Source organism: Schistocerca piceifrons, chromosome 1, assembly GCF_021461385.2.
Source record: "Schistocerca piceifrons isolate TAMUIC-IGC-003096 chromosome 1, iqSchPice1.1, whole genome shotgun sequence".
NCBI lineage: Eukaryota > Metazoa > Arthropoda > Insecta > Orthoptera > Acrididae > Schistocerca > Schistocerca piceifrons.
This window is the reverse complement of record NC_060138.1, coordinates 1,183,610,551-1,183,626,226: the sequence shown is the minus strand read 5'-3', so window position 1 is coordinate 1,183,626,226 and position 15,676 is coordinate 1,183,610,551. Positions and strand designations below refer to the sequence as shown.

Genomic DNA, 15,676 nt, shown 5'->3' with positions numbered 1-15,676 from the left:
GTGATTATTGAGTGTTAAAGTAAACATTTCGACAAGATTGTTCTAATAATAACACGTACTCCACGATTGTAATGCTTGATATGTACCTTCCAATACATCTTGTCACCATTCACTTGTAACTAATGGAATTCTCAATCCAGTAACAAAAAGATTAATATTTCATGCTTGAAATCATTTAGCTAATACTATCACTAAACTATTTCTTCAGTTTCTCCTGTTAATGGTGAAGCTCAGTTATCTGCTAGGTAAAATGAATGATTTGAGTGAGTTGTTACCACACGCTTTTAATACACTTATCTAGAATTCCCAGGCAGTACATAATCTTAAATTACTGCAACTGATGTTTATAAAATTAATACTACTATTTTTCTCATAATTTATATTGAAATTACATTTTTTGTTATTGATGGTACTCTGTTTCCTAGTAATTTTATTAACATATCCTAAGCAATTGTATTTGTGGCAAGCTGAATGGCAAATATTTCTGGGTGAATACCATTTCTCAGTGTTTAATTTAGAACTATAAATGGTACCTTGGGGTACTTGTTGTGCAACTATATGACTGCTGCAGTTAATTCCTTCGGATAATATAAATATTAATAATGTTGGTAAAAAAATCAAATGGTTCAAATGGCTCTGAGCACTATGGGACTTAACATCTATTGTCATCAGTCCCCTAGAACTTAGAACTACTTAAACCTAACTAACCTAAGGACATCTTACATCACCCAGTCATCACGAGGCAGAGAAAATCCCTGACTCCGCTGGGAATCGAACCCGGGAACCCGGGCGCGGGAAGAGAGAACGCTACCGCACGACCACGAGTTGCGGACTGTTGGTAAAAAATTTCAGAAGTTAGTTATACTTTGAGATGAAGATATTCGCACTATACAGGAACTTAGGGAGGACTAAATGAGAAGTCACAGGTCTTATGAGGTACACAGAGAAATTAGATACAAGCGTAAGTAAAGCAAACAGTCAAAGCGATGGTTCTAAACTAAATAGACGAATCCTTGTATAAAATACGAGTAGTGTGCAACAAGAAGGCCTACCATCATTTATATCATGGAACGGACTACAGTGTAAGGTACACTGTGAATGACGCGAAAATGATATGCAGGTGGTTGGGAAATGGTACAGAGTCCTCTGAAGATCTTCATTGAATTCCAAGATATAAGAAAAGACTGAAGAGATGACATAATGGAACATGAGATTAGAAAGCATGTATGGAATCCTCTAAAGAAGACCCTTATCTAACAGTGGGTGGCGCTGTCTTTGGTTATGGTTATGAGGTGATATTCTGCTTTACAACTTTCTAAATTTATGTCTTTTATTTATTTACCATTTTTTACTGTACACTGAGTGGTTTTTAGAAGTAGGGTTGGTCTTGTAGGTGTATGTAATGAAAATTCCCGTTTTCTGCACAGGAGCTTCAAGAGACTTTGCCAGCAGCTCTGCTCATAATGGACGCTTCCCACAATTCCCTGCAGAAGCTCCCGCAAAGTCTTCCAACTGACCTTCATCGGCTCGACGTGTCCCACAATCGACTACAGATGCTACACACAGATATGCCACCCAACCTGGAGATTCTTCAGGTAAGTACTGAACAGTTGTGTTCCTTAAGTTTCGCTATTAACACTTCCGAAAACTACTAAATTATCATTACACCGATAGTGTTATTCCTGTGAAATGGTTTATATTTTGTGACCGTGACTGTGTGTAATGGAAAGGTATCGGATTGCTTTGCGTCTCTCGAAAGATTCCTATCGAGGGGAAACAATAGCAAAACCATTAGGAATCGAACCTGGGCTCTATTTGTAATAAAGTAAGCTATAATAATGTAGAAGGAAACTGTCGGCAAACTAATGAGGCGAAGTTGTAACAAGTTCTGCTTTGGTCCATAAAGAAAGTTAACTAATGGAATAGACTTTACTTGATACTGAAATTCTGTTTCGCTGATCAGATACCAGACAGTAACCCAATTTAGCAAGTAATGTACCTGTGGTTCGACATAATCACACAGGAAGAGTATTAATAGGTTTACTCAACAACTAGCTCTAAATAATACTATCTGTAAATTACAATAAGAAGCTAATGATCATTGCACATAATTGACTAGTAGTGATGGATCACCACTAATTTTGGATAGGGGTTATTTTGTCAGTTTAATTATTGGAAAGTACTAACATTCAACACCTAAACAAGTAATTATATCTTTTTTACTGATTGTTATTTGTGTTCTCAAGGAATATTCAAATTCTAATACAATTTAGCTCAGATGGGACATTCGATATCTGAATGCAGTATAGTTTGAATGGATGTAGCTAATTGCTTACTATAGAAAATATAAGTTACAAAAATAAAGGTTGTACTTTTTGATACTTAAATGTTATCTGAAATTTAAGTCTGGCTCAACTGTCACTATGGGGACACTGAAGCTAGGCTATGAGTGGAGGTGGATCTAAGGTGAACCTTTTAGTTACTGCACAATATTAGAAACACTGTTAACTACCTTACACATGAAAATATAAACACTGTTATTTCAATAAGACGAATGTTTCATCTGAATATCTTCTCTTAGTAACAGTGCTTTGATGAAAATATAACTCTCCTTTTAAGAAAATTATGTGTATTATTGAAAAACATATGCTCATTGAATAATTATGTACTTTACAACTCCACAAAGCTTATTAACTTTTTTAAGGATGTTATCAGCTTTTCAGTTCAATAAAACAGCACTTTGGACAGGACCTGGTCCAGGTAAACTACTGAAGATAAAATACGGTGCCTCAACGCAAAGATTACAGAACACAAACTTACTACTGAAAGAGAAACGAAATAACTGCTCCATGCAATTACATAGTACTCAACCGCTAATTTCAGAATAAGGTGGTGGCAATGTCAGTCTCCCGTGCTGTTCGAAAAAGTCAGAAAAAGTATCCGCAGCCCTTGCTGTGTAACCAGCTATTAAAATTTTCTTCTTAGTCTCGGACTTTCGTAGTACATTTCCCATCAAATATGCCAGGAATAATAAACCAAATTACGTCCACATCTGAGGCATCTTATAGAATGTTGCAGTACTTCTCACGTGTTTCAATTTACCAGATGAGCACACATTACCTGCTTGTCACCACCTGGTTCATGCCACACAGGAGCCTTCCAGCTCAACCATCATATCCACCTCTTCTACTCGCACCAAGCCAGTTCCGTTGCGGAGGGATTACCCTTCAAATTTTACATTACAATGTACCTACTTTCCCCATGCATGAACCAGCATTACAAGTAGTTTTTTTTTACATTTTCGTTCGTTTAGAGTATATTACTTTTGAATTACATCAATAGATTGGTTAGAATTACATAAGTGGTCATAAATAATGTATAAAATAATTTCACACATGTTATATCAAAGGTGCTGACACAGAAGTTACGTGAAGTACACAGAAGTTACGTGAAGTAATAACAACAAAGATAAGATCATTGTAGGTAATATCGAAGATAGTGCTACACACGGCACTGCTGAAGTTAGCAGTAACATGGAGGACGTATCTGAAACAATACAGTTTTACTATCGATTCTTCAGTATGATATAGTTTCTATAATGACATTAATTATTCTGAGTATTTATACCAAAGAACAAGAAACTGATTTCGACATGATGATGGGACATTAGCTCAACGACTGCTCGTTGGAGGAACGGCCTACCTGTCGTGGCACAACACTGCGCTTCTGCAGCCATCTGTGTGACCAGAAGCTGGCTTCTGTCCCATAACCCATAGGCACGGCGAGTACAAATGACCGTCGTTCAACAATTACCTGCACTTCTTCTTGCACCTGCGCCTATCAGCCATCACTATGACAGTCAACACACCAGTGGGGCCACAACCTCACCAAGCAGCACCACCAGCTGGGAAAAACCACTGGTGTGGAATCCACGAACTACATGTAATGTTTCCGCATATGTTACTTCGCCTCTGCGTTGGTGTCATGACCTAACATTCCGTGCAACTCCAAGGATCCTCGAATCACTCAACGCATTTGCTCGCCCTTACTCGCTGTATGGAGGTGCCTAAAGTGTACTGAAGTGACCAAAGTCATGACATAGTGATACGCACATACACAGATGGTGGTGGTATCGCGTACACAAGATATGAAACGGCAATCCATGGGCGGAGCCTCATTTGTACTAACTTGAGAACTTTCCAACGTGATCATGGCCGCACGACGGGAATTAACAGCACTAATGCAGATTGGTAGTTGGAGGCAGACAAGTGGTACATCCTAATGTCGAAGCAGTTAGTTAATCCAACATTCAGAGATCCGCACTGCGAAGAGTGTGCCGAGAATACCAAATTTCAGGCATTACCTCTCACCGCAGACAACGTAGTGGACGACGGCTTTCACTTAACGACCGAGAGCAGCGGTGTTCGCGTACTGTTCTCAGTTCCAACAGACAAGCAACATTCTTTGAAATAACCGCAGAAATCAAAGTGAGACAAAGGACAATGCGGCGAAAATTGTTGTTAATGGGCTGTGGCAGCAGACGACCGACGTGATTGCTTTTGCTAACATCACGACATCGTCTGAAACTCCTTTCCTGCGCTCGTGACCATACCGGCTGGACCCTAGATGACTGGAAAACAGTGGCCTGGTCAGGTGAGTCCTAATTTCAGTTGGTAGCAGATGATGGGAGGGTGGCGAAGACCCCACGAAGCCATGGACACAAGTTGTCAACAAGGCACTGTGCAAGCAGGTGGTGGTTCGATGATGTTGTGGGTTCTGTTTATATGAATCGACTGGGTCCTCTGATCCAAATAAACTGATCATTGACTGGAAATGGTTACGTTCGGCTATTGTAGCCATTCATCGACTTGATCTTGACAAACAACGATGTCATATCACGGGGTCACAACTGTTCGTGACTGGTTTGACGAACATTTGGGACACTTCGATTGAATGATATGGCCATCCAGACCCAACGACAGTAATCCTATGGAATATTTATGGGACACAATCGAGACTTAAATTTGTGCACAACATTCTGCGCCGGCAGCAGTTTCTCAATTATGGACGGCCTATAGAGGCAGCGTAGCTCAGTATTTCTCCATGGGATTTCCAATCACTTGTTTATTACATGATACATGGTGCTGCTGCACTGCGCCGAGCAAAAGAAGCTCTAATACGATGTTGGGACGTACCTCACGATAGACTAAGTACCCGCAGTCCAGCGATACGTAAAGGCAAGAATGGAAGTTCTTCTTTGTGAACACTTTTAGCTGAATGGATTCTTTCACGCACATAGTTTCCTGCAGTAGGCTGATGGAAAGCAAAGGCTCGTCTGCTGAAAGGAACTCTCGAGCTGTTGAAATCTACCTTGTTGGTTTCTTAATGCTCGCGACCGTGTGTTTGTCTGGCGAAGGCGTCAAGCGCTGTATGCCTCTATCTAGGTTTCCAGTTAAAATTCTTTCCAAGATGACATATTTCTTTTTTGCTCATTACGGTCTGATTGATGTGCAATCACGGTTTCTTCTAACGCCTTGGATAACTTGCTGGTAGTTATCAATCCCTTCATCACTCGGTCATTACAGGCTGAATGATGTGCAATCACAATTTCTTCTGAGGTCTTGGGTAATGTGTTGATAGTTACCACTCCTGTTAAGCAAGAGCATTCAGCATGAATTTGGAACTTTTTCAAAACACTATTTTCCTTTCGTTTAGGAAAATTCGCCTCTACTATGATATCCCTAATGAGAGAAGCCTGGACCCATATCGACGCAGTGTCATCTTCCATGGCCACAGTTAGTCTCTGTCTACAGCTGCTGTGTATCTCCTCGAAATGAAGAAGACCACCATGACAGATCGTTCAGACAGAAGTCACGAGTTTTTAGATGACGGTAGCCTACCAGAAAGGACAGGCAGAGACGCGGTAGTTGAGTCAGTATTTTGTGAAAGAACTTCCACTTGATATTCAGCGGACGATTCTTGTTTCTCTACAGGTCGCCCATAACCAGCTGACGACACTTGAGCCCAAGCTGCTGGCTCCTCTAAAGCATCTGCAGGTACTGGACGTGTCTCACAACGCGCTCACTGCAGTGGACGGCGTGTGGCTGTATCACCAGCTGCCACTGCTCGACGTCTCCCATAACATTATTCGGCACGTCAGTCTACTGGGACCAGGCAACGTGTCGCATATTGATGCCTCGGAGAATGACATCGAGTCGTGGGAGGTAAGTCAATAGGTAAACTCCTTGTGCACACCTTGTGACTAACGTGACAATGAAATGACCTACAAGCAGTTAAAGTACAGAAAGTTGGCAAGTTACACTTAAATGCTCGTTTCTTACAACTAGGTCTGACTCAGCGCCAATCACGAGCATAATTTTACAAGGGCATACTTAGCAGTTGGCAGTAGACGAAAGATCCGTACCCAAAGACTGGAAAGTTGCACAGGTCACACCAATATTCAAGAAAGGTAGTAGGAGCAATTCACTAAATTACAGGCCCATATCGTTAACGTCGATATGCAGCAGGATTTTAGAACATATATTGTGTTCGAACATAATGAATTACCTCGAAGAAAACGGTCTATTGACACACAGTCAACATGGGTTTAGAAAACATCATTCCTGTGAAACACAACTAGCACTTTATTCACATGAAGTGCTGAGTGCTATTGACAAGGGATTTCAGATCGATTCCGTATTTCTGGATTTCCGGAAGGCTTTTGACACTGTACCACACAAGCAGCTCGTAGTGAAATTGCGTGCTTATGGAATATCGTCTCAGTTATGTGACTGGATCTGTGATTTCCTGTCAGAGAGGTCACAGTTCGTTGTAACTGACGAAAAGTCATCTAGTAAAACGGAGGTGATTTCTGGCGTTCCCGAAGGTAGTGTTATAGGCCCTTTGCTATTTCTTATCTCTATAAACGATTTGGGAGACAATCTGAGCAGCCGTCTTCGGTTGTTTGCAGATGACGCTGTCGTTTATCGACTAATGAAGTTATCAGAAGTTCAAAAGAAACTGCAAAACGATTTAGAAAAGATATCTGAATGGTGCGAAGAGTGGCAGTTGACCCTAAATAACAAAAAGTGTGAGGTCATCCGTATGAGTGCTAAAAGGAACACGTTAAACTTCGGTTACACGATAAATCAGTTTAATCTAAAAGCCGAAAATTCAACTAAATACCTAGATTTACAATTACGAACAATTTAAATTGTAAGGAACGCACAGAAAATGTTGTGGAGATGGCTAACCAAAGACTGCGTTTTATTTGCAGGACACTTAGAAAATGTAACAGACCTACTAAGGAGACTGCCTACACTACGCTTGTCCGTCCACATGTAGAATACTGTTGTGCGGTGTGGGATTACCAGAGAGGACTGACTGACTACATAGAAAAAGTTCAGAGAAAGGCAGCACTTTTTGTATTATCGCGAAATGATATAGGATTTGGGATGGACATCATTAAGAGGAAGGCGTTTTTCGTTGCTGCGGAATCTTCTCACGAAATTACAATCACCAACTTGAAACACGTATGTAACGTAGCAGCGATGGTGAGGCATGATAAAATCTTTGACCAGAGAGCCTTTTATCGTGGTTAGTCTGCGCTTGACCGCGCGAGTGTTGCGAGCAGTACGCTAATAGTTGTCGTGCAGTTCAGTCTGTCGATAGCAGTAGCTCAGTTCAGTTGCGTGCAGTACGTCGGTAGTAGCAGTCGAGTGCAGTTGTGTGTGTGAGAGGAGTCGGCGAGCGTCGACATGGCATTCTGGTCAAGAGGCTGAATGAGGTATATTGTTAATTAAGGTAATCATCAGATAATGTAAAGTTTATTTATTGTAATTAATTTTCAACAAGTGCCCCAATAATAATTTTGATTTCAAAGCAATTTTTTTACAAAAAAAAAATCATTTAATTGAACCAACGATTTCCTTCCATTTCCCTTAAAGAAAAGTTTCAATTAAATTTCAAAAAAAAAATATAAAAAAAATATTATTTGCAATGCATTTCCTCCAAGCCGTGTCCAAGAATAAGAGCAGAAATTTGACATGCAGTTATACTGAGGTAAGAATTTAATTCTGATTTTTTGCACAGGGCCAAAGACCGATATTTCGGTTTAATTGAATTTTCATTGTCACTGAAGTTTCATTAGCACTTAATTGTTTTTCATCATTTTCGTGACAGCTTATACTTTCAGTCAGATTGCGATTCTCATTTTTATTGTCATTAAATTTAATTGCTAGGGAGGTTACGCTTGGCTCCCATTACTATTAAAATAATATCATTTTAAAATTTTTGTGGGGAGGTTACAAACTTTCTCCTCCGAATGCGAAAACATTTTGTTGACACCGACTTACATAGGGAGGAACGATCACCAAGATAAAATAAGGGAAATCAGAGCTCGTACGGAAAGATATAGGTGTTCATTCTTTTCGCGCGCTATACGAGATTGGAATAATAGAGAATTGTGAAGGTGGTTCGATGAACCCTCTGCCACACATTAAATGTGATTTTCAGAGTATCGATGTACATGTAGATGTAGATCAGCTTCCCCCCACCCCTCCACCCACCCCCTCATTTTCACTCAGAGGAAGGATCTTCGCGAACTCAAGTAACATCTGACCGACAAGCCGAACCAGTTTGAAGAAAGTTGAAACATGTAACTGACCGCCACTAGTAGCTAGTATTCCCACTGACATTTGTCGTGAAATCATTCACTGCAAAACTAACGGTAGCTGTGTCTCCTCCTGCAGCGTTGGTCTTGGGCACAATCTCGCTCAATTTTTTTCTCTACATCCATTGTATTACATTTCTTTAAGTTAGGACTGAACTCTGTTCTCTCAAGGTCGTTATCTTCTGCAAGTCTACGAGGAATTCGCAACAGTTACCGACGGTATTAGCTTCCTGTGTAAAAGTGCGTCGTTTGTGAACAATGACGTTGCGCTTCCATCGTTGTTACTGGACGAGACTTTTAACTGTTATGAATTTGATCATCAGCACTTACACTCTAAGCCAAAATCTTAAGCACCCTTCTAGCCGATGCCGGGTAGGATCACATAAGGGATAATTTAAAATTGTCTTCCAGCAGGAATGTACACTACTGGACATTAAAATTGCTACACCACGAAGATGACGTGCTACAGACGCGAAATTTAACCGACAGGAAGAAGATGCTGTGATATACAAATGATTAGCTTTTCAGAGCATTCACACAAGGCTGGCGCCGGTGGCGACACCTACAACGTGCTGACATGAGGAAAGTTTCCAAACGATTTCTCGTACACAAACAGCAGTTGACCGGCGTTGCCTGGTGAAACGTTGTTGTGATGCCTCGTGTAAGGAGGAGAAATGCGTACCATCACGTTTCCCACTTCGATAAAGGTACGATTGTAGCCCAACGCGATTGCGGTTTATCGTATCGCGACATTGCTGCTCGCGTTGGTCGAGATCCAATGACTGTTGACAGGATATGGAATCTGTGGGTTCAGGAGGGTAATACGGAACGCCGTGCTGGATCCCAACGGCCTCGTATCACTAGCAGTCGTGATGGCAGGCATCATATCCGCATGGCTGTAATGGATCGTGCAGCTACGTCTCGATCCCTGAGTCAAAGATGGGGACGTTTGCAAGACAACAACCATCTGCACGAACAGTTCGACGACGTTTGCAGCAGCATTGACTATCAACTCGGAGACCATGGTTGCGGCTACCAATAACGCTGCATCACAGACAGGAGCGCCTGCGATGGTGTACTCAACGACGAACCTGGGTGCACGAATGGCAAAACATCATTTTTTCGGATGAATCCAGGTTCTATTTACAGCACCATGATGGTCATATCCGTGTTTGGCGACATCACGGTGAACGCACCTTGGAAGCGTGTATTCGTCATCGCCATACTGGCGTGTCACCTGGCGTCATGGTATGGGGCGCCGTTGGTTACACGTCTCGGTCACCTCCTGTTCGCACTGACGGCACTTTGAACAGTGGACGTTACATTTCAGATGTGTTACGACCCGTGGCTCTACCCTTCAGTCGATCTCTGCGAAACCCTACATTTCAGCAGGACAAGGCACGACCGCATTGCATGTCCTGTACGGGACTTTCTGGTACACAGCTAATGTTCGACTGCTGCCCTGGCCAGCACATTCTCCAGATCTCTCACCAACTGAAAACGTCTGGTCAATGGTGGCCGAGCAACTGACTCGTCACAATACGCCAGTCACTTCTCTTGATGAACTGTGGTATCGTGTTGAAGCTGCATAGCTGCATGGGCAGCTGTACCTATACACGCTATCCAAGCTCTCTTTGACTCAATGCCCAGGCGTATCAAGGCCTTTATTACGGGGTTCTGGGTACTGATTTCTCAGGATCTATACACCCAAACTGCGTGAGAATGTAATCACATGTCACTTCTAGTATAATATATTTGTCCAATGAATACCCGTTTACCATCTGCAATTCTTCTTGGTGTAGCAATTTTAATGGCCAGTAGTGTATCTCAGTCTGTCTCCAGATGACTTGCAAAATTCCTCTGAGGATATGCCTAATTTCGACTGGCCACGTCAATTTCGTCGTAGCATTGTAATCATTTCTTATGATATCCCGTTGTTTTCGAGAAGCGTTACTTCCTGTGATAATAATTATATACAGACACGTACGAGGAAAGCACTGCTGTGAGCGTACAAAAACGCATGGTCTAGAGTGGTCTATATTTCTTCAAGTGGCAGACTGCGATCATTAGATCTGTCTTAAAGACAAAATTGGAGAAATACAGGAGATTCACATTGTTAAACTTATTAATAGAAAGAATGTGTGCTCGCTCATTGATGAGAGCTAAATACGTCATACAGAAGTGAAAGAGACATACCAACAGACTCAAATATTCATAGATACTATTACTAATAAGTCAACTACTAGATGACTGTACCGAGCGTAAGTGTAACATAGGCCGCCATACAAGTAAAGTGCACTCTGCTTTAATGGAAGTATGACAAACGTAAATAAAATGCAGTTTAACACATATTTGACAGGTGTGTCCTCGTACTTCCATACGAATCCGTATATAGAGGCATACCGACCTCGTAAAACGTTAACAAATGTCAATGTAGACAAGACTCAGACGTTACCAGGTAGCATTCACAGTAAAAGTCCTAGATCCAACTATCTTCCTCCAGATCTCATACTGTGTACGAAGCCCGACGCGATACACTTCTAATTATACGCCCTGACAAATTCAGCATTATTCCCGTGTAGACGGGACTGCTTACAGTTCCCAAACCCGTACCCTAATCGAAACCCATGACTTCAACCTTCAAAATCCTGACGACATCCACATAAGGTTGAATTTTTGCAACACACCATTCAAATATAGTTTTCAATTGTACCCCACTTCGGACTAAATACTGTACCATCTCACTCTGCCTAAATTTGCTCTTGCCCTGCTCGAAGAGTCCCGTCGCTTCTACATAGAATTACATTGTACTTGTGACCGGGATGATATCATACATCACCGACAGTTCAAGCGATACGTTCGCTCGTGCTTACAAGCTAAACGACGTCGAGAGTGCTACCCTAAGTGCCACACGTATAAACTCTGCATAGTAGTTGTAAGGGATTCGTGATCCCACGAACATAGATGCTAGTATCCGACGCCCAGGTCGATAGTAGAGAGGAGTCGATTGTCAAGCGCTGAAGGAGGCAGTGAGACGAGTGTCGAGTGAGAAGTGGTGCTGGAGAGACAGGCAAGAATGGTGGTCGAATGAGTTGTAAACGGTAAAATTCACCGGAGTATGACGCGTGAGCACGTCCCCCTGATCGTCGTGGGGTTGACCCTCACTAATACCGATTCGCGAGTGATATGAAACAGAAGGTGACAAGTGCCGAATTACGTGTTTCGCGTCAACCGCGTCGGCCAGCAACAACCATGGATTGCAGTGAGGATTGTCGTGAATGTTAACTATCAGCATTGCGTGTGACGAAGTACAGAAAATCAGCAATCAATAAAAAGATATAACAGTAATTAGACGTGTAAGGCGAAGGTAGCAACTGCCTCAGAATTTGTTTTTTTCTTTGAAAATACAATAAAGTTTGTACATCGCAACCTTTGTGGTCCTCAATAACAGACAAACTTCCAATCATTCCACTATTCATCTCAAAACAGCGGCACTCGGTTGAAATACCCCCGAAGCCACAGCAGAAAAACCGATAGCCTTTCATCCATTAAGCACACGGTCATATAATCATAATAATTAACTGTTTGGAGGCTTCGGTAAATTACATAAACCCAATGGAGGAATTTAAACGGGGGTGTTTCATAGTGGAGAACATTCCACATTCCACATGCCCTGCAACTTTATACCTTACCCATTCTCTCGAACTGGAATTCCACCCACTCCGATTCTCCAACGGGGAATTCCGTCCCGAGATATAACCCTCCTTCCAACCCTAGTCAAACCGCTCCACCTCACATCATCCTTCCGTTTTCTTATTTTCCCTTTCCTCCAGTACTCCACCCCATTGTCTTTCAGTCGCTACCTGCGGTTCCAGAGGGCCCCATAGTCACACTGATCGACTTCTATCAGGACCATTATCATTACCATGCATCACGGTTACCATTACGCCATAGCATCATTATCACTACAGTAAGCGATAAGTGAAAAGTGATAAGTGCGGCTGAAGATTTCCAGCATAAGAATTCATCCTCATTTTGGCAACGGCGTTGTCAAAGAGGGCGGAAGAATGGAGAGAGTTTTGGGGCACCCTCTTACCCTTAGGGTGGGAAACAACCTGAAAGGGGGAAGAATCAAGCATAATCAACGGCATGACGATGCGGAAGGCAATGGAAACCACTCCATCAAAGTCACTTATTCTGTACCCACAGGACATGTGGCATGTAACTGAAAAAATTTCATGATAATCTCTTCACTGTGTAAAGTTTACGCACTAGACACCACTCGGATTCCCGGGAGGGAACTGCGAAGAGGAGGTGACCATGAGAAAACTAATGAATAACCAATGAAAGAATAAAGTTCAGTGAGTCGGGGCGTGGAATGTCAGAAGTTTTAACGAGGTAGGGAAGCCTCAAAACCTGGAAACAGAAATTTTAGGGCTCAATCTAGATACAGTGAGGGTCAGTGAAGTGAAATGAAAAGAAGACAAGGATTTCTGGTCAAACAAGAACAGGATATTTTCACAGCAGCAGAAAATACTGTAACGCGAATAGGAATCGTTGTGAATAGGTAGGTAGGACAGAGAATGAGTTAATGTAAACATTTCAGTGATAGGGTTGTTCTCATCAGATTCCACAGCAAACCAACACGGGCAACAATAGTTCAGGTCTATTTCCTGACGTCGCAATCAGAAGATGAACAGGTAGTATACGAGGATATTTAACGGGTGAACCAGATGACTATTTAGAAAAGACGAAGAGCAGACTGAAGCTTAAGAGACTTGTCAGGAAGTATCAAGGGGCAAAATAATTGGATACGGAAATAACAAGGAATGAAGTTCTCTCGGGGTGAAGATACTGAGATAATGGCTAACTCAATAGGCAGTTCAGTGGAAGAGGAATGTACATTTCTTAACAGGGTCGTCGCAGAAGACGGAAAGAAAAACATATGTACGAGAAAGGTAACTGCGAAGAGACCATGGGTAAAAGGAAAAAAAAATGCTTCACTTGATCGACGCAAGGAGAAAGTACAAAAATCGTCAAGGAAATTGAGGAATACAGAAATACAAGTAAGAAAAGCTAAGTCGAAATGGCTGCAAGAACTGAAAAAGAAGTGTTTGTTGAAGACTGATGCAGAATATGGAAAAGTCAAACTTACATTCGGTGGAATTGAAAACAAGAGCGATAACGTTAAGACTGCTCTGGCATCACTGTTAAATGCAGAACGACTAGGTGGAAAGTGTGGATTGAAGGCCCCTATGACGGGGAGGAGGTATATGATGACGTGACAGAATAAGAAACAGGAGTCGATAGGGAAGAGATGGAGGATCCAGTATTAGAATCTGAATTTAGAAGAGCTTTGGAAGACTTAAAATCAAGTAAGGCAGAAGGGATAGACAACATTCCATCGGAATTTTCAAAAATGGTTGTGGTAAGTGTCAGTAAAACGATTATTCACATCGGTTTGTCGAGTGTACGAGACTGGCGATATACTTTCTGCCTTTCGGAAAACATCGTCCGCACAATTCCGATGACTCCAGAAGCTGACAAATGCAAGAATTACGAACCAAAAGCTTAACAGCTCATGCATCCAAGTTGCTGACTTGAATAATATACAGAAGAATGGAAAAGAAAACTGAGGATTTGTTGGATGACGATCAGTTTAGCTTTAGGAAAGGTAAATGGCCAAGAGGGAATAATAAGAGGGAATGACGAAGAACGATGTGTGCGGATTAAAAAGGGTGTAAGACAGGAATGTAGTCATTCGCCTAACGTGAAAGGATATCTGAGATACGATTCGCTGTTGATATTGCTATCCTGAGTGAAAGTGAAGAAAAATTACAGGATCTGCTGAATGGAATGAACGGCGTAATGAGTACAGAATTTTGATTCAGAGTAAATCGAAGAAAGACGAAAGTAATGAGAAGCAGCAGAAATGAGGACAGTAGGAAACGTAATATTGGGTTTTGTGGTGACGATGTAGATGAAATTAAGGAATTCTGCTACCTATGCAGCAAAATAACCAATGACTGACGGAACATGGAGAACAAAAGAACAGAGGAGCATTGGTGACAAGGGCATTCATGGCCAAGATAACACTATTGTTAACAAATGTAGGTCTTAATTTGAGGAAGAAATTAAATGGCAGTGGGAATACCGAAACGAAACAGAATAGAAGCATTTGGGATGTGGTCCTACAGACGAATGTTGAAAACTCGTTGTACGATAAGGTAAGGAATGAAGGGGTTCTCCGGAGAATCGGCGCGGAAAGGAATATATGGAAAACACTGAGAAGAAGAATGGACGCGATGATAGGACACCTGCTCAGTGTTACTTCATTGCTACTAGAGGGAGCTATCAGGAGTAAACATTTTAGCGGACGAGAGAGACTTGAGTGCATCCGGCAAATAATTGAGGAATTAGGGTGTATATGCTGTTCTGAGACGAAAAGTTGGCACTGGAGAGGAATTGGTGGCGGGCCGCAACCAACGATTAAAAAAAACTGACTTTAAATTGAAATTTAAAATCGTCTAAAAAGTTTTAGAAATCATAAAAGCTGTCCATCAATGGGTTATTTACTGCGATACGTTTTTTAAGTATTTTGAGACATAAATATATATAAACTTTGACTGAAGACTACTTTTTCACCAGTGCCAGCCCGAGCCTTCTCTGGGAACAGAAATAACATAGAAAAATGCGACAGCTTTGCAATAATAAATCATAAAACACCTTTCTTGTAAAACGGCAATAAGCAAGATACATTAAAATGACATAAAATAAAGCAAGGAAAGTACGAAGGGCAGATCAAATTTTTTTCTGGAAGAAAACTTGGATTTATTGACACATCAAAACAAAGTTAAGGGCGAAAGAAGGAAACTAATCTTTGCCAGAACTTCTTGTGGAACTTAACTGATAGTGGAGGTGGAGGCGAATGTAGTAATTATAAATAAGCTTGTATGTGTTGTGTATTATGTATTTCCTCTTCTTACGTTTATTTTGTAATGATAT

At 41.5% G+C, this 15,676-nt stretch overlaps 1 protein-coding gene across 1 annotated transcript in view; it reads left to right on the top strand.

Moving 5' to 3' along the window:
• LOC124779100 (toll-like receptor 2) overlaps positions 1-15,676 on the top strand; it is a 131,165-nt gene that overhangs the window by 77,454 nt on the left and 38,035 nt on the right. Inside the window, exons 6-7 of the mRNA XM_047253687.1 lie at positions 1,428-1,595; positions 5,994-6,224. Of these exons, the coding sequence (XP_047109643.1) occupies positions 1,428-1,595; positions 5,994-6,224 (399 nt within the window). The remainder of the gene's footprint in view (positions 1-1,427; positions 1,596-5,993; positions 6,225-15,676) is intronic.